The 18,790-nt window shown below is 49.8% G+C and overlaps 1 protein-coding gene and 1 long non-coding RNA gene across 2 annotated transcripts; one reads left to right on the plus strand and one right to left on the minus strand.

Moving 5' to 3' along the window:
* Positions 1-7,206: 7,206 nt before the first annotated feature.
* Positions 7,207-11,869, minus strand: LOC113218243 (uncharacterized). The gene is made up of 5 exons (XR_008010798.1): positions 9,989-11,869; positions 9,245-9,677; positions 8,733-9,159; positions 8,504-8,647; positions 7,207-8,387 (listed from the first exon to the last, which is right to left on the minus strand). It is a non-coding gene; the product is annotated as an uncharacterized LOC113218243 (long non-coding RNA).
* A 68-nt stretch (positions 11,870-11,937) lies between these two features.
* LOC113218250 (aldehyde dehydrogenase family 16 member A1) lies at positions 11,938-16,186 on the plus strand. Its single transcript, XM_026438518.2, has 13 exons — positions 11,938-12,155; positions 12,241-12,470; positions 12,847-13,025; positions 13,110-13,266; positions 13,429-13,595; positions 13,751-13,848; positions 13,926-14,120; positions 14,244-14,480; positions 14,609-14,708; positions 14,802-15,039; positions 15,116-15,250; positions 15,329-15,756; positions 15,895-16,186. Exons 1-13 carry the CDS (start codon positions 12,063-12,065, stop codon positions 16,068-16,070), a joined length of 2,433 nt encoding a protein of 810 aa, XP_026294303.1. The 5' UTR covers positions 11,938-12,062; the 3' UTR covers positions 16,071-16,186.
* Positions 16,187-18,790: the final 2,604 nt, after the last annotated feature.

The raw sequence follows: 18,790 nt of genomic DNA on the forward strand, positions 1-18,790 counted from the left end.
AGCCTATTTCGCGACATGTACAGCGGTCCCTGTTCGCCACAACTCTTTTATCGCGCCACTCGCTCCCCCGGGCCCCGGGCCCCGGGCCGCGCGGCTCAGCAGCGGTCCGCCAGCGCCGCCCACAGGCGCAGCGCGCACTGCCTGGTTTGTACGAGTGTAATTGTTTTTAATGACGCTGGGGCCAGAGGGGTGGGTGGGGAGAGGAGAGAGTGGGGGAAGAGGAAGCTTTATCGCTGCCAGAATTATTGCTTTGTCCGCCTTTTTTACTCTACTCTTGATTCAATTTCAAGCTGCGCGCGCGCGGTCTGGCTCATGCCGCTATGCGCTGCTATAAAAAGAGAACTACGCATTTAGAGATTTCGCATTAAGTTTCCGTGACTGTTTATGCTGTTTAATTACAGTAGATATTTTCGACAGGTCCTGAAACAAACTGAGCGCGGCTAATAAAGTAGTAAATGAAAGCAGTGTCCTCTGTCGAGTTGTCAGTTTGATCACGCCGCTTCCCTGTCCGACCCGTCATGCGGCCACGTAAAGGGAATCATCGTCCACTTCCCCTCCGGCTGTCATGTCCCCCCCCGCAGGGCGTGGCGCGGCGCGCAGGTGGGGGCAAAGCGATGTGATCAAATGCTCGTCGGATCGCCCTTCCCCCGTTCCATTCCAATCCAGCCTCGGGGCTATTTTTTATTATTTTTTAATTGTATGTATTCCTTTTCTCTTCCTTGCCCTCACCCGTCGCTCTCCTCCCCGCAGCAGCGTCACGACCGGTGCCATCATCTATATCAAACGACTGCAGCACCTGCTCCGACTCGCCGCCCGCGACCATCACGGCAGGGCTTAAGGTGTAGCGTAGGGCTACAAGTAGGGGTCGTGCGAGGGGTCCACAACTCAAAAATTTCGTGTTCCGTGAATATATCGTGAATATTACGCGTGGATACTCTTGAATATTAAGTGAATACTGGTGATTGTGAATGTCAGCTGAATAATATTGAGTACTAAGTTTTGCTTAAACCGTGAATTTTCGAAGGTGTGGACGGACGCTTCGGGGTGGTGGGGGGTGGGGGGCTGACATTCATATTTGCGCTTACAAAGCGTCGTGTAAGCAGCTCTTCTTAAACTTGCCTGTGGGGCTGGCTCACGTCGTGGCTGGCGCACCGTCGTATTTGGGCGTGTAGGGTTCTCGTGTCAGACGTCGTGTGCGCCAGCTGTAAGCGGCCGCAAGCAGTTCTCAGACTTGCTATACACTAGTGGTGTGTAGGGTCGTTCTTTCAGCTCAGCTCGGAAATGAGAGAAATTCTCATCGTCATCGCCACAAGGGCAGTGGGAGGAACGGCAACGACGGCGCGGTCGCGGAGCTGTGTGTTCGGAAACCGATAGAAGAGAGTCTGTTTTCTCTCCTCCCATTCTCCATCCCCTCACCCGCTTCACAAGAGACAGCGAGAGAGACAGAGAGAGAGAGAATTCCAACCAAGCAGCTAATTAACTAGTTGCGTTGTGGCTGAGGCTGGTCGCCGCTGGTCCCCCGCTGTGCTTGTGAACGGCCACACCTGCTCCCGCGGCCACTGCCGGCCCCTGCCGCACCAGTGTCGCATCCTGGCGTAGCGCGGCTCGGCCGAGGAAGTCGAGGGCACGTAGCGCGCGCCGTACGGCAGCGCCACGGCGCAGTGCCGCCGGTCTCAGTTTCGGCCGACATCACAGCCAGCGCGCGCGGGCGATACGGAGTAACAAGGGTCCTGTTGGTTATCTGGGGCGGAGACACACAAGGCAGCCGCCCCCTCCCCCTGTCCCCTCCCCGGCCGTCCCCCCAAACCTCCTTCCGGTCTAAATGACGCACGACGCGCGAGCCAGTTAGGTTACTAGATTCTGCCCGGTCCCAGTTGGTGGGGGGATAATGGTAATGGGATATGGTTTTTGTACTGGATAAGCTTTCACAGCTGTAAGCCGTTGGTGTTGAGCTCGTGAAAACGGTTGTTTATTTCTCTCTTTTTGGAAGAGAATAGAGGAGTCCCCTTGCGCACTGCTCTTTTCCCCTTCTTATTTTGTAAATAGAGAATGAGAAATATCTCTCTTCTTTCTCTCGCTTTCTTACAGCCCGAATGCGCGAGCTCGCTCTTCCCCGCTGGTTTCTCCACGATACGTTCGGCATCCGGATCTACTTAAACCCGCACGTTCTCCCGATCCAGCCCGTTAAAACGTAAATGCCGTCGTCCTGCGCCATCATTAAAGCGAACCAGCGGGCTTAGCTTTGCTGGGAACGACTGGGAACTAGCGATGATGGTAGAGGCCGGTAGAGGGGTGGGGCCCGGTGTCAAATCCGGGGTTAGCAGAATTTTAGAAAATTGGGGCCAAAAATTGAGGGTATGGAACTTGGTGCGGGGGGCCTTAATGAGCCCCTGGCAGGTTTGGTTGATCTTGGGGCCCCACGAGGCCAACAGCCGTTGGCGGAACGGTGGCGGGTGCAGCCGGGCGGTGTCGCCCATCCGAACTGCAGCGAGAGGTGAGGCGGGTCAACGCTAATGAATAGAGACCAGGCGGCCTCGGTCTGCCTTTGCAGCCCCCAACCAAAAGAGGGGAGAGAGGCAAAGAGAGGAAGAGGGGAAGAGCGGAAGAGAAAGAGGGGTGGTGAAGCACGGTCTCCATAGCCTCCCCACCCCCCACCCCCTCGTTTTCCTGACCGCGTTTCCCTTTTTGCAGGTTGCGCTGTTAATGCTGTCCCTCGGGCCAAAAAGCGAGGCCCAAAGGCGGCGCTAAAGCCTCAGCGAGTCGTCCATGCATGAATGCAAATGGACAGGAGTGCAGCGCGCAGCAGGCTCGTGCAGCCCGCCAGGTCACGACCAGGACAGCGTGACGAGGCCGGGCGAGGTCGAGGCAGGGTACATAGCAACTCCGGCGGGACGCAGCTGTCTGCCATAGTGCCTTCGACACGGCTGACGAGAAAGTTGTCGAGTTAGTCAAATTCGCTGGGTTAGTCGGTCCGGGCACTCTCGATCCCTCAATGAGATAAGCCTCACTGTGCAGCAGAAGTCTCGCGCGACCAGGGCGCCCGCAGAATGCGATGCGAAATAACTTTGGCACCTCATATTCCATTTTTAAAAATTCTCCTCTCTTCTCTCTCAACCCATCACCCTCCCACCCCAAATCCCTTTCGCCCCTTTCCCCTGCTATCTCTTTCCTTATTCTTCCTCCATTTTTTGATGGTCTGCTGCGAGGAGCTCTGAATTAATTGGCTGGCTAATTATGCTGCCGGGGGAGGGTCACTCTGGTCTGGTGGATGAATTTTCAACTGCTGCAAGCAGCATTCTCCCCTTCTCCCTCCTCTCTGCCTTTCTCCGTCTCTCTCTCTGTCTCTCTCTGGAGAGAGCTCGCTCGCCCATCGTCCTTAGCCTACTGCCAGGGGAAAAATTAAAATGGATGAAAAATATGCAACGTCGTCTGCGGGGACCTAATTATTAAGACACGATCGCGGCCGACTCTGGCCACGTGTTGAGAATTGTACTCGGGCGGGAGGAGAGTGTTCCCCGCTGGACGCTCTGATACGAATAACATGGGGAGCGCGCGATAAATCTTCATTTCGGGACAACGCATTTATTTTCGACGAGGTTTTTTTTTACAGCTTCAATAAGAGGTTTTGGAACTCGTACATCAACGAGTTTTGCGAGTGACGGGTCGCTTTGCCCCCGCTGTGTGTGTATGGGACCCAAGCGGAGGAGGGTGAGGGGCCAGGCTGGGTGTCGCGGTTTGAGGGAGGAGCAGAAGAGGCAAGGTCACTCGCGCGGGTCGACCAGGGCAGGGCAGGGCAGGGCAGGGCAGGGCAGGGCGGGCCTGGGGAGCGCGCCCTTGCCGCCTCCAGCCGCCTCCTCCCCCGGGCCGTCCCCACTCGGCGAGGCCCGGCGGCTGCTCGCGACGGATAAGGTGCCGTGTTTAACGCCCCCGCCACCAAGCGAGCACGGCGGAGCACAGGCGAGCTGGTGACATGGCGGCGCGGTTGCCCGGGTGACGTGGCGGAGGGGCGGCCCGGGGCCCTCCTGTGCAGCGCGGCGCCGTGTCCTGTACTCCAGTGCCGTCAACAGCGACGCCTCTGGAAACCCAGAGAGGCCCAACGTGTGAAGAAAGCAACACTGTATAATAATCCTTGGAAACATTTTCGTTGCAATTTTAATTTACAAAATATGTTGTATAAATTTACGATAGAGCGTTGCATTCGAGCTAGTCGATCAATTCCAAGTCGATACAAACCCGGGTAAAAATGGTTTAAATACAAATTTTACAAAATTTTATAAAAATTTATAAAATGAAATAAAAAAGTATACACCGTTATAAAAATTTAAATGAAATTTTAGAAATGTTTATTATATTTGGTAAAAGTTTATACAGAGGTATGTATACACTTTTATAAAATCTTATACAACATTGTACTAGATTGTCCGATTATCGTTGTGCTACGTATAATCATACACATACTGATAAACCAAGTGTGCAACTGCTTAACGAACACTTGTGAGTAGGTGGGTGGGGGGAGGTTTGGACGAATGAGACAGCCAGAAGGCTAAAAGTGACGCCACCTTGCAGTGCTACTGCTGACTAACCTATTGTAATAGGGGATACGGGTTGCGTCTCTTTTTAATTGAGAGAGAAAATGTGAAACTGCAAATTTCGCGAGCGTAGCAAGCAAGAACTTTTCAAAATCAAAAACTGAATTCTAGGTCGATTTAATGTATTAATGCGGATTCACAATAACAATATTGATAAATGAACATGCAGCTTTCCTAGTATCGTACCGTGAAGTCATTCCAGTCTGAGCTGATGTAATAAAGGGGGAGAATGATATGTTACCTCGCGAGCCAACAACAAAAATGCAAATTAAATACTGCAATCAGACGGCTCAAAGAAAGACCAGGGATGAAGAGGGATGAGTAAACGACGAGGGTAAATACATCCGTTACCTGATTGATTGATTGATTGATTGATTGATTGATTGGGGTCACAACGGCAGCCGACAATAAATTAATTTCCGTAGTCATTATCTCTTTCTCGGAATGAATCGTGAATGGTATTGCGGAGCCGCACGTGCTGGCAATACTTAAGGTTCATGGTTACTGAGAGCGCCTGCCTGCAGGAGGCCATCCCGACAAGCAGCTGGGTGGTGCCGGCGGCTGTGGCCCGCCTTGTGGTGTGTCGGTGGTGTGTTAGTAACACTACAATGGCAAAATCTTAAATTTTCAGGACAAACCATATTAATGATATCTTGCGTGCAAAATTTTTAGACCTTTTCAGCACTATTTTGCAACTTATCGTCAACCCTTTTTGAAAGTTTAAAATCAGTTGGATCAAATACGCCCTGATGTCTTTTACTGACATAGTTTTCTTCGAAAAACAAGGGATAGGGTTCAAATTGACCTCTACCAATTTTTGTGATATTTTGGTAACGTTAACCAAGGTATGGTAGAGGTCGATTTAAACTCTATCACAAGGTAGCTCTTTAGAAAGCTCTTTCCACGAGGAAACTCAATATGTCATCCACTTTCCAAAGTTATCCATCTGAAAGGAAATAGTGGAAACGTGTGCATGCCATGCACACTGCATATGCAGTGTGCAATGCACTCTGTTGAGTTATCATTGTGTACACAAGGATGTTTCCAAATGAACACATGTTCGAATATATGTAGTGGTGGTTGCGAGGGCACTTGGACGCGGCGACTTAAAGCGTATCGCGTCAGCTTACCGGTAAGTTCCCTAATCTCGTTGCAGCAGGGTCAAAAGAGCTGGGAAAATGGGAAAGAAAGTAAGGATTTGACGGAGGGGTTAGGGGGGGGGGGGTAGGCTGCAGGCAGCAGCACCGGCCGTGCGGGGCTGTGAATGGCAGAAGAGTGGAGCCGGAAGGGTAGAGGGGGCGGGGAGAGGGCGACAGTTGCCCCAGCCTGCAGCGCGCTCCAGAACGCCATCTCTCGGCAGAGCGGAGGACCGCCTGTCTGCGGCCCTGCGCTCCCTATCGCCTGGGAGTATAGCAACGCGAGCTGCAGATCGTATTACTGTTATCAACGCACCATAAGTAACAACTTCTGACCTCTGACCTGATTAGATCATTTTCTACTTTCCTCAACTCTATAGTTAGTCTGGGTTGGCCCACGGATAGCGCAATTCTTCCATACAAGTCAAAGCTTCACGACTCGAAAAACACGGATAAGGCGCCGGGGTCGAAAAAAAAAAAGGGGACTGCTTAATTATGTACATCACATCACAGTTACTAGAACGGGGTAAGTTGGGGATGGGGAGGGGCAACGTAACAAGACGTGACCACCGAACCGTGATATCCGGGGTCTCCAGCGCCGCGCGGCCTCGGACTTGTCGCGCTGCCAGCCGCGTGTGCGCCAGGTCAGAGCGCGTCCAGCGGCCCCCGCACCCAGGACACGGGACACGGCACACGGGTCGTCGGCGGCCAAGTCGATGTCGCACACCCTCGGCGTGTTGCCGTCCAGATGACGGCGTGACAGGATGCAGGCCATCCTGTAGCGCCTAGCGAGTGGGTGGCGTGTTCCTTGATGTAGCGTCTAGCTATGCCCCCCCCCAAGTAAATTCCCTGGTCTGCGGATAATTCGCCAGTCCCGGATTGATAAGTACTTTTCACTGAAGGATCATCCAAGAAGTGCGTCCGTGGTTAGCGCCTGGTGGGTAGGCAACATCTTGCTTGTAGTGCATGCGTGTACCGCGGGTTGGCCTACCCGGAGTCCCACAGGCGCCCAGCTCCCGAAAGTTTGCCGACTGAATCTGCTGAATCTGAGAAAAACAGACTATTTGCTCGTCACAGACCATCCCGCTGCAGTCGCGCCACCTGGCGCTTCTTGTGGCCGTTCCGTTGGAGACGACCCCGCGCCTTTGACTGGACGGTGAGAGCGAGCACCTAGTAGGTATCCAACAAGTTCCTTTATACTTAGGCTACGACGTAGCAGAGCTAAGGGCAAGGAGTGACTCCCCATAAGAAAACGAATAGGTCAGAAAACAATTTGAGCTGATATGAAGGGGACTCGTACCTCTCAGGACCTTGACGGATTTCAATGCATAAAATACATATTAAAAGATTATGAATTTTTTCAACCCTGCTCTGTATCTGTAGCAGTTAATGTTGTAGATTTGTTTATTTCCAGCCAAAGTACTAACTAGTTACCAATGTGAGCACAGATGAGAAATAAGTAGAAAGTAAACACTAAACAGTGATCTCTAGCAAGAAATTTATTAAATCAACAGCTTGCTCTGCAGTCACAGACAATGAGTGGAAAGCACAAGCAAAGGGCATTAATTCAAATAAAGTTCCACAGATAAATATAGCAGGTATTATTTAGTATATTTAACTGAGAAAATTGCAAAAATTGATTTACATCAAGTCGGCCGGTCAGCAAAGTGATGAAATTTACAGGTATCATAGAAACTTCACTGAAAGTTTGAGGACTCAGTATGACAGGGATGTCCACACAAACCTAGGAGTAGCGTAAAACTAGATCCTTGTAAGATTCAGTTACATTAAAACACATTAAGAAACTGAAGTACAATTGAAGTAAACCGAATAATTTTATACTAGTTTTGATGAAGAGAAAGAGGTAGAAGTGTCAAGTTTCTCGTTTAGTCAAGGCAAAGATAAACCACACAGAATTTACACTACCCCGAACACAACTTTACAACCAAACATGCAAATAAGCAACTAACACCAAATTTAGAATATCAACAGAAACCACCAATAAGTGAGTGCTCATGCTTGTACATACAAAGACAGAAGGAAGAAGTCATTGTCAATAAAGTCCAGTAGGCAAGACAGGAATGATACATAACATAAACGCTGTAACCATGTGCCCCTAAGTCTCATATTTGTACAAAGAAGAATAACAAGTGAATTATGCTGTCTTGAAACTTGAAAATGGAATTTTGCTGTCTTGAAACTTGAAGATGGAATGACTCCGTTTGGTTGCAGAGCAGCAGTTCGACGTCGGCTGAAACATAAATACCAAAATGTAGTATGTTTTAAAACGAAAATCCACATTGATGTAACACTTTCATTTCAAATTAGACTTCGCTAGGTTTCTGTACTTATATGTAGTATGTTTTAGTAAAGTTACGTAAAAGGCTTACATTTGAATAAATATATCACAGAGATAATTAGTGTACGAATACAGAATAGAGAGTGGCAGACACAACAGCAAAAAGTACATTGAATAAAGTAGTGAGATATTCACATCGGAATAAATAGAAGATATTCAAATAACTGACCTGTCATAAGCCTCGGAGAGATGCATCCTTAATGTGGAGAGATGTGGCGGCTTCCAGAGAACTCTCTCCAATTTGAGAGACTCTATAGTTGTTGATGCATTTGACCAGCAGCTTCCCGCTACGTCACCAAGAACCTGAAAAGATAAAAGGTAAGTAGCTGTTATTGACACCAAAGCATTTTGCAGAAATTAATCGTGATTCTGCAAACATATGGAAGATGTCTCAGCCTGGAGAAAACGGTCCTCCTTACTTTAGGAAGACAGCGAAGCGGCCTTGTAGCAGACTGCCATGGTCAAATCGACAAGATGGGGCGTGTCCTGGCGTGTCCTGGCGTAGGGTCTTGCAGTGGCAGCAGAGGCTACACCTACGAGCAGGCGTGTCTCACATGGCGACTCTGCAAAATACATAAATAGATTAAAACTGTTATTCCACAATACCCAAGCCAACTGGAAGCTGTAAAAAAAGAGGTCAGTTCTCACTTCCAGGTAGACGATGAAGGCGCGAGCGAGGCCCTCAGCGGCGAGGCCGTGGTCCAGGGCTGCGTGCCGGTCGAGCGGAGTTCAAGGCGGTGATTGGGCCGTCTCGACGGCCAGGCGGCAGCGGCGTAAAGCGAAACAGAACAAAGTATATTAGACACGTGCAGTTGGGCAGCGATCACTTCGCCCTCGCTATGCCACGGTGGCAATGAAACAAACCCACAGCCAGCTGCGGTCCAGGGCGGTGCACCAGCCAGCAACCGAGAAGAGACGCCAGCAGGGAATGACCGGGGTCACTTCAAGGCACGAGCTGCAGCATTCATGTTCGCCCACCCACTTGGAGGCCTTCAAGTTTCACTCGTCCGCTCGGCAGCTGAGTCGCGGGGAGGGGCGGCGGGGGGCGGCGGGCGAGGCGCAGCCGGGCTGAAACCTGCAAAGAGAGAAGCCGGCGTCAGGGGAGCAAGTCTAATCATTGATCAATCCTGCTAGAACTCCAGTGCAAACCAACAACTTACCTTCGTATTCTGGGCGGTAACAAACGGAGTGCCCGCAAGAGCATGGGCGGCAAACGGGGGTGGTCAGCGGCGAGCAGAGGGGTGGCCAACGGGTACGGTCGGGGTCGGCGGCAAGGGCGTCCTGCAGACTTCCTGGGCGGGGCGGGCGGTAAAGTTGTAGACGAAGGTGTGACTCCCACGGGACGGGGGCTCTGCAACAAGTACAATAGTAGCATTAGATTGAAACCATTTATGCAAATTAACAACCAAGCCAAGTAGAAGCTACAGAAGATGCGGTCAGCTCCCACTTACTTGCAGACGATGAAGGCGCGAGCGAGGCCCTTAGCGGTGAGGCCGTGGTGACGTAGTGATGCTCCAGCAGGGCTGCGTCTGAGTTGAGCGGAGTGGTGGGTAGGTCGGGTAGGTGCAGGCTGGGCTGTCTCGACAGCCAGGGCTGCGGCATGAAGCAAAACACGACAAAGTATTAGACTGGTTGTTACGTACAGTTGGAGTAAGCGATCACTTTGCCCTCGTGGACCCCCGGTCGCAATTTACCCGCCACAACCGGCCGGCACGCTGCCCCTGGAGCTGCGACTCAGCGCCGGTCCCGCAGGGGGGAGGGGGGCCTAACGGGGACACCCGCGGGGCTCCGGCGGGTGCAGGCCCGGAGCGGTGCGCCAGCCGGCAGTAGGGGGAGGCACCAGGGAATGACCGGGATCACTACAAGCGGGCCAAATGGGGAGAAGAGTTGCTGACGAGACTCACCTGTAGTCTGCCGACCACGTCCAGGAGCTGCAGCATCAGCATTCGGGTTCGTCCAGCCGCTTGAAGGTTCGGTTGTACTTGTCCGCTGGGCAGCTGAGTTGCGGCGGGGGCCGGCGTGCGCGGAGAGGCGTATCGACGGCTGGACTGGAACCTGAAAATCCTGCTAACAGAGAAAACAGGAGCAGGGGTGGCGACCGGGGGTGGTGAGTGGTGAGCGGCGAGAAGACGGGCGGTGGTGAGCGGTGAGCAGACGGGCGGTGGAGAGCGGTGAGCAGACGGGCGGTGGTGAGCGGCGAGCAGGAGGGGGGCGGCCAGCACCGGGTGGCCCAGCGGCGCCCGACGTGTGGCATCTTGTTCTCGCCGGCAGGCCAATATAGACATCTTTGACATCCTGTCGACAATGATAACAATCAGAAACAAAAGCAAACCAAAGCCAACTGTAAAATGTAACTCAGTAAAATGGGACTGATTCCTGACCTGTCATGGGGTGCATTGCAACATCAACCATTCGAATCTCTTCCAGGTAAATAGAGCGGCAGTCGTTAATTAATCCGCGTTAATCCGAATCTTTAACATTGTTTACGTAGGCCGCGTTGATCCGCGTTAATCCGAATGTTCATTAATTCTTCCGTACAGGCCGCGTCGATGCGCGTCGCCACAACGGTCCACGCCGATATCGCCTCGCGAGAACGCCTTACGCTTGTCTCATACGACAGTTGCTGGTCATTCCCTCCTGTGTGCTGTGTACCTGAGTTGTGTTTCGTGATCGTTTTGAAGAATGAAAAGGGACCTATGAAGTTGGGGAGACCTAACGCTGAGCTGCCATCAGGCCCTATTTGACTATTCCCCGATGAGACAGACGGGTCCTACCGTGAGTCGATCGCCAGCCAGCCACACAGAGTCGCGGGGCGCCAGGTCCAGCGCCGACATGACAGCGGCGCGGGTGCCGCACCCACGCAGAGAGCTTCAGACTTGAGCACTTCAACAACACTGCACTTCACTACACTACACTTCACTTCACTTCAAGGCCATTGCACGCTTCGCGTTGTTCCACTTTCACTTATGTGGCCATTTTGCACTTTACACTGAACCTGATGGACTTGCATTTCGATGAAGCTTCTGGGGGAGGCGAGTGGGGACACGGCTGCGACGGTAACCAGAGTCCGATACGCGGCCCGAGCCTCGGCGGCAGCAGGATGACGAGACGGCACGCGAGACGGGGCTCCAACTCCGAGCGGCGGGCGACGGGTGAGCAGTCAAAGCGGGCGGGGGCGCGAGGCACGCGGGCCGGACAGCCCGAGGCTGATGGAGTTGGCCGGAGGGACATGAAGCGCGTCGCGGAGGTGTCGCGGAGGTTGAGAGGGCAACCAGGGAGCCGGCGCGGTGCGAGGCGCTGCTCAGTGTGATTCCCAAACTGATGGCTCCAAGTCCAAGCTCCGGGCGCTCCGCTCCGCCCAGCTCCGCCGTAGAGTCCGCCGGTCGGTGGAAGGGGAAGTTGGAGGAGAGGGGGTTATTCGCAGGTGGCTCTCCAGCTGGCCGTAGCGGCCGCAAAGGAAGGTGGGGTACATTGGGACGGATTTTTACTTTAGTCAGTCCCCAAGCCCCAAGACTGTCTCTACCAGAAGGAGAACGCTCTTCCCCGTTTATTTTATCGGAGAAAGGAATTACTGAAGAATTACCAAATTGTCCTTATGACTTGGATATACCGTAGTGTCGTTTGATTTCAATCCATTCAAATATTTCCCCCATAACTTTTATCTCTTTGTTCCCCGCACCACGCCGCTATATTTCAGCTTAATTTCCATGAGAAAGGTTACTTCAGTACCTCTACTCCAAACGCAGTTTCAATCGCGCGCGCCTAGAGCCCAGTAGCGCACTCTGCTCCGGCTTCTGTCGCTCGTCCGAGAGATGGCGCTACGATGCCCTCTCCTGAGCAGGCAGCAGACGATAAGATAGCGGCTTGCGGCTTTGTGCTTTGTGTTGTGGTGCTGTTGTGAGTTGTTTGCCTGTGCCCTTCATGACACCGTCTTTCAAAAGGAATATTTTAAAACAAGATACTAAATTTTAAGGGAAAATGTCAAAAAACCCTTCCTCTTCAACCAACATAAGAAATATATTTGACACTATGGATTATGGAACTATTCAAGAAGGGAAGAGTTCGGGACAGGTTAGTAGTTGTACATATATTCTATACAAACAACCATATTTTATTGATACATGATTAATAATTTCTGCCCTTTTTATTCTTTTAGGCTTGGCTTTCGGAAAATAAAGAAAATTTTGGTCTTTTTGTGAATGGAAAACTTACAAAATCTCAGCAAGGTGCAGGTAGCACATTGGAGGTGTCAACAGGTGTCAATTATTCTGTCAAATTCTCTATAAACAAACAGGAGGATTATGCCATTGCCCTATCTGCATCACACTCAGCATTTCCAGCTTGGTCAGCATTGGAAGGCCATGCAAGGGCCAGTGTTCTGTACAGGTCAGTGTGAGAAAAACATGTTTTATGCCTTATCTTCTTTAATGTGTAGAAGAGTCCCAATTGGGCTCAAATCTTAATGTAAGCACCCATCTAAAGTAAGTCGTAAACTGTAAGCCAAGTTATAAGGTCAAGTTATAAGATACGCTGGTGTCAACAGCTTGTGTTACGGTTTACAGCGTTTGGTCTAACATTGGTGAATGCCTGGGACAGACATTCAGCTCAGGAGCAGTCTGTTTCATCCAAACCACAAATCCAAAAATATGTTTCAACTCACTACAACATACCTTAATACTTGTTTTAGACAAGCCGTAACACATGATGTCTAATGTGCCGCTGTGAATGAATTAATCTTATAATATTCATCTTCTCTTTACAGCATTGCAAGGCAACTTCAAAAGCATACAACTCTTCTCTGTGAAGTAGAAGCTCTTAGTCGAGGAGTTCAAGTTGGCAATGCTCGAGAATCCGATGTTCCAGCACTTATTCGTACATTTTATTACTATGCTGGGTGGGCGCAAATCAGTGAGACTGATCTACCTGAATGGCAACCCTGTGGTATGTACCGGTAATTCAATTTTATTTTTTAAAACATCCTTTTTGAAGGTAGCATGTTATTGATTGTATTTCTCTTTTTCCTAGGGCCTGTCATTGGTGTGACTTCCAGCAGCTCACCTTTGTTAAGCCTCGCCCTTTTCATTGCACCTGCTCTTGCAGCAGGAAATACTGTTACTCTTTTACCTCATGTGTCAAATTGCATTTCAGCATTTTTTCTTGCTCAGCTTTGCTCCTCGTCTGGGTTAGTAATGTATCTCAAATGCACTATCAAATAATATAGAAATCTTCTCAGACTTTTTGACAACTCAGGCAATTTATACTTGTTTTGCTTTTTCCATTTTGGGGGATGGAGCCCTGGGTAGCCTTGTTGTCTGCTATTGATTTTTGGTTCTTTAACTTTTAGGGTTCCAGCAGGTGTAATAAATGTTGTTCCTCAAGATCATACAGATGAGGAAAAATGTCCTGCATTAACCAATAGCAGTGTGAATAAAATTGCTGTTATTGGCTCTCAAAGTACTGGACGAAGTGTTATTGGTAGCTCTGCTCTTTCTCATCAAAACCATCTTTCTTGTAAGTGATAGTCTTTGTGCAAGAGAAATGATTTGTCTTTCTTTGCAAGACATTAAGTGAAGGCCAAAAACAAAAGAAAATTCCAAAAGAAAATTACAGCAAAATGTTGTGCTAAACACGTCTCTCATTGTAGTTGATATTGTTTCTTCTTGCAGTGTTGAACAGTTGTGTCCCAATGATTGTACTTGATTCTGCGGATTTGGATGGTGTTGTAGATTGTGTCATTGATGCCTCCTGGATTAACCAAGGCCAGGTTTGTGATTCTATGAGTTTTGTTTCATAATATAGTGTAGCCAATTTGTTTCATAAAGAAAATTTAATTTCCTTTAGGACCCATGGTCTTTGAATCTGCTGATAGCTCAAGAATCAGTGTACGTATCATTAAAGGCAAAGCTGACTGATCGTGTCAGATCTTTGAAAACTGGAGCTACTTTTGAAAAAATGGTGGATGTAAGCAACAGAGTGGCAGACAGTTCACTTGCTGAAAGGTTGCAGAACGTCTTATCTTTGGTCTCTCATGACGATGTGAGTTCCTTTTGAAAACTAGTTCACATTCTTTTCTCCTTTTTTGTTTTGTTTTATTTTATTTTATTTTAATTTAATTTGAGAGGCAGATATTCACTGTGTATTACCAAAATTTTCCAACAGGTTATCCAACCAATTGACTCCAATTCTACTATGTGGACTCCAACTGTAATTTTTCCGCCTGCTCCATTAGCAACTCCTGTACTACAGAATTCAGACGAGTGGCCTGCACTGCAGGTTGTCAGTGCAAGATCTGCCAAGGAAGCTGTTAATATTGCCAATCATTATGGTGGAGGATTAGCTGCATCTATTTGGACGGAGAACTCTGCACTCTCCTGGGAGTCATCTTTAAACCTAAAGGTTAATCTTACTTTTGACCTGTTCTAATAACAGTCAAGAAAGCATACAATGCCATCATAAAGTTTCTTGAATATGTAGCAGAAATTATTATTTTTAACTATTTTTAAAATTTTGATTCATATTTCCAGGCCAGCACAGTATGGGTAAACAGTTATGGTTCCACAGATGCCAGTGTTCCAATCACTGGGCGAAATTCTAGTGGAAGTGGATGTTTCCTAGGAAAAGAAGGTGAGGAAGTTGTCCTCTTAACAAATTACTTGCTCTTTTTAAAACTATCTTTAAACTCTCTCTTACAATGACCCTCTCCATTCTGCTTTTTAGGCTTCCTTGAATATCTTCAACCAAGAACTGACTCACATTTACTGTCAAATGAAGATGGCCCTAGTGTACCTGTAATTGGTCATACTAGCTTGTTGCCTGCTGATCCTGAGAAACCTGACATTGACCAGACTTGCAAATTTTTCTATGGTGGAGGGCATAAGCGCCCAAGTTCAAACACTTACAAGACAGTACTAGATTCAAAGAAAAAGACTGTTGCAGTAGTTCCAGAGGCTAACAGGTACTGATACAGATTTCTTATTATTTACCCAAAGCATTGACGTTGCATCTGTTTTCAATTTTATAACTTGTTACAGGAAGGATGTGAGAAATGCTGTAGAGGCGGCTTTGAAAGCTCAGCCTAGCTGGTGGAAGAGAGATTCGCACAATCGTGCTCAGATCATGTATAATTTGGCTGAAAAACTGACTGCTAGACAGAATCATTTTGCCAAGTATATGCTCTTTATTTATCCTTACTTTAATATTTTTAAATCAGTATAATACCTAATTAAATATTTTATTTGCTCTAGGTCCCTCCTAAAAGTTTATGAAACTGTATCAGAAGACAAGTGTCGCCAAGAAGTTGATGAATGTGTGAAGCTACTCTTCCATTACGCTGCAATTTGTGACAAAGCCCTTCAATCCAGCAGCCAGTTGGTTAATGGAATGTCTGTGCATGTCATGAGGGAACCTCTTGGTGTTGTGGCCGTCACACTCCAAGCATCTACCCATTATTGTCTGGCTAGTTTGATAGCCCTGATTGGCTGTGCAATTACGTTCGGAAATGTCTGTGTAGCAGTTGTTGATATGGAGTGTTCCCTCCCTGCTTTAGAGCTAGCCCTGTTGTTAGAGGCGTCAGAGTTGCCTGCAGGTGTCATTAACATTTTAAGCGGCGACACATCTTCTCTCTTACCTACTATATGTGGACATATGGATGTAAATGCTGTCTGGTTTACAGGTAAGGTTTTCTGTCAGTTTGGTAAACTATCTTGTAAACTGTCTATATTTTTTAGAACTTAATTAATGTTGCAATGCAGGTGGTTACTATGAATTTATAATATTGTCAAACTCCTAAAATTTGGTTCCTTCTTTTCAGGTAATCAAAAAAGTATTCCAGCTGTGATAAAAGCAGAATCAACAAAATCAAACTTAAAACAGAGTTGGATTATGGAGCAGGTTCTAAATCCCGTTACACTTCGCCAGATTTATGAAAAGAGAGCCTCTCAAACAAAGGCAGTATGGTTGCCTACCATAGCTTCTTTTGGTGCTTAAATTAATTGAGTGATGACTGGATTATTTTAATTTTTATGTGGTCTGCCTTGATCTAAAGTGTACTTTTGTATCTTCTTGTTTGTGTCATAATATACATATATTTTTCAGTTGAAGAACCTGGCTTATCCAATATACTTCAGGACCCATTCAGACAAACTGTAAAGCTGACACTCTGGTTACAAACTGTATTGGAGGAATCAAGGAACCACTTCCTAAGGGTTTTAGTTGGTCTATCCCCACCTCTCCACCCCCACCCCCTCTCCAGACAGCTTTAAAATTATGCTGTTCCATTTTACTTGAGATGCCAAATGGGTGGCCTAGGCTTCAGGCGCTCAGACCCAAGACGGGCGCACGTCGGACTTGACTTTTTTTGCAGTCTGTAGTCTACTGCTTCAATCAGGTTGGAGATAAGATCCCTGGGTCCTCTTTGCAACGCTTACTTTATATTTATTGAACCGCCTCAACAAAGGGATTACCCTCCCAGTAACAAGTCAAGTCGACCGCCCCAGTGAGACGCGCCCGTACGGCCGACGCGTGGTGCGGCCTAGCGGAGGAACTGTGCACTCCGCTTTCTCCTTTCTCATGACCGCCAGCCTGCCGTGACCCACCCAGTCCCTCGCGACGACTGCAAGTCACGTGGTTCTGGTTGTCCCGAAGGGTTGGGAGGGGAAAGGGGAGAAGGGAGCCCCCTCCCGCCGCAAGCGCCAGCCCCAGCCCCAAGAGCCGTGGCTGAGGTGATGGTCTAGTTCGCCAGCGACACTGCTCCATTTCCTGACGAGGCGCAACGTGCCTTTCCGTCTCTCTGTCTTGTGGCGCCAGCCGCCTTTAAAAGAGCCGACCATTATAATCACCTCTCGCTTCATTACTTATTTTTTAGAATGTTATAAACTTGTAGACAAGTTACTGGCCGTTTGTACCGCGACCGCTCCACTTATACTGAACTAATGTCGAAGAAAAAGTTCCGGACCAACAGGGGCTGACGGGTATTATTCTTCACAAAATGTAGCACAAATCCCTCACCCTTAAAGGCCTTACAGAGAGAGAGTGAAGAGGTTCACCTTCCCCTACCCTCTAAATTGGGGGTGCCGGGTGCCTGATGCCCCGTGCTATCAAAGCTACTGACAGCGCTAGGCAGGCTACCCTCTAAATTGGGGGTGCCGGGTGCCTGATGCCCCGTGCTATCAAAGCTACACCGAACCACATCACTTGTAGGAGGGGTTTCCTACGATCACCACGGTGCCTTATGGGCCTCCTGGCGAGTAGGCAACCCGCGCGCACGCGTGCATGCGGTTAAGTCTAACTGGCTTAAGGGGGCCAGCCCGCTACTGCCAGCTCGCCGTGATGCCGCTGCTCCCGCTGGACCCCCTTCTGGTCCAGGGCGACAGAAGAGCGTCCAGCAGCTCCTAGCTCGCCGCTGCTGGGGGAGCCGGCCGCCCGGCTAGCTCTGCCCGCTCTGCCCGCTCTGCCCGCCACGTTCCCTTTCAAGTTGCACCACTTTCTCTTCCCCATTAATCACCGACTTGGGCCGGGCCCGCCGCTCTTTATCACGGGACGCGCCGCGTTACGCCCGCCGCCCGGGCCACATGTGCAATTACTAGCCGCCGCCAAGTTTTTAGTTTCTATTTTGTTTTTTGCGGCGGCTCCAGGCGAAGCAGCCTGTGACAGAGAGGCAGAGAGGGTGCTCACCTGCTCTTCGCTCGCGGCATAAGAGACCTACGCTCTGCGTTCAGCATCCCTTGTCAACCCACTGCGAAAAATCATTTTTTGGAAGGATATCGGAACGGTACACACCTATGTATCGTATCGTTTCGGTGCTGGTAGGGGAACGGCTAGCCATGGGCTAGCGGCATAGGGGCCAGCCGGGGGGTGACTCTGTAAGGGTCTGGGGAGACTTCACTCCTCTTTGAACTCTTTAGGCCTCCAAAATCCCTCCGGTAAGGGGCCACGCCAGGCCCGGGCGCGAGTCGGGGCACGCCCGCCTGCCCGCGGCGCGGCTCTGCTGCTCGCAAATTCGGGCCACTAGGCTACACGGTGCGGTGGGCCCACTGGGCCAGCCAGCCAGCGCCAGCCAGCCAGCCGAGGACCCCGGCCGGGCCCAAAAGCGGGCCAAAGGCAAGTGGGCCAAAGGCGGGAGGGCCGAAGCCCAGGACGGCCGAAAAGGGACCCAGCCGTAGGTCCAGGAGGAGGCATCACCAGAAGGTTAGCTTCAGAGCCGAATAAGGCGCAATATGATGGCAATGACGGCCGGGAGCCGCAAGCGTGAGAGAAGGGAAGTAAAATAAACAATAAAATAGACAAAAATTGGGGTGTGGGGACATTTTCCTAGCTTTACCTGAAAGGGTCCACGGGAAGCCGCGTGGAGTATAATGATGAATCAGGCGTGAGGTTTGTGGCAAGTGCGCACTACCGCAGTATACAATGCAGTTCGAAAAAGTCCGAGTTGTCTCTTTCATGAGGCAGTGAAAAGGAGTCTGAGTGTAGGTCAAGCTGGTTCCGGCTACCACGCGCAGCCCGGTATAACCAGAAGTCATCAGCGCACAACATGAAGACCGCCGTCGGTATGGTTTTTGTCTGGTGACAGTGAAAGGGGTGACTTTGTTGGGGACGACCGCTGAAATTAGAGCTCCGCCACCACCAACGTCCACCCGGCCATCGTAAATAAACCACGGGGTGAAGTGGTGCGGGGCCGTGGGCGGGGCGGGGCGGGGCGCGGAGGCCGG

This window comes from Frankliniella occidentalis, unplaced genomic scaffold (assembly GCF_000697945.3).
Source record: "Frankliniella occidentalis isolate FOCC.00 unplaced genomic scaffold, Focc_3.1 Scaffold15, whole genome shotgun sequence".
NCBI lineage: Eukaryota > Metazoa > Arthropoda > Insecta > Thysanoptera > Thripidae > Frankliniella > Frankliniella occidentalis.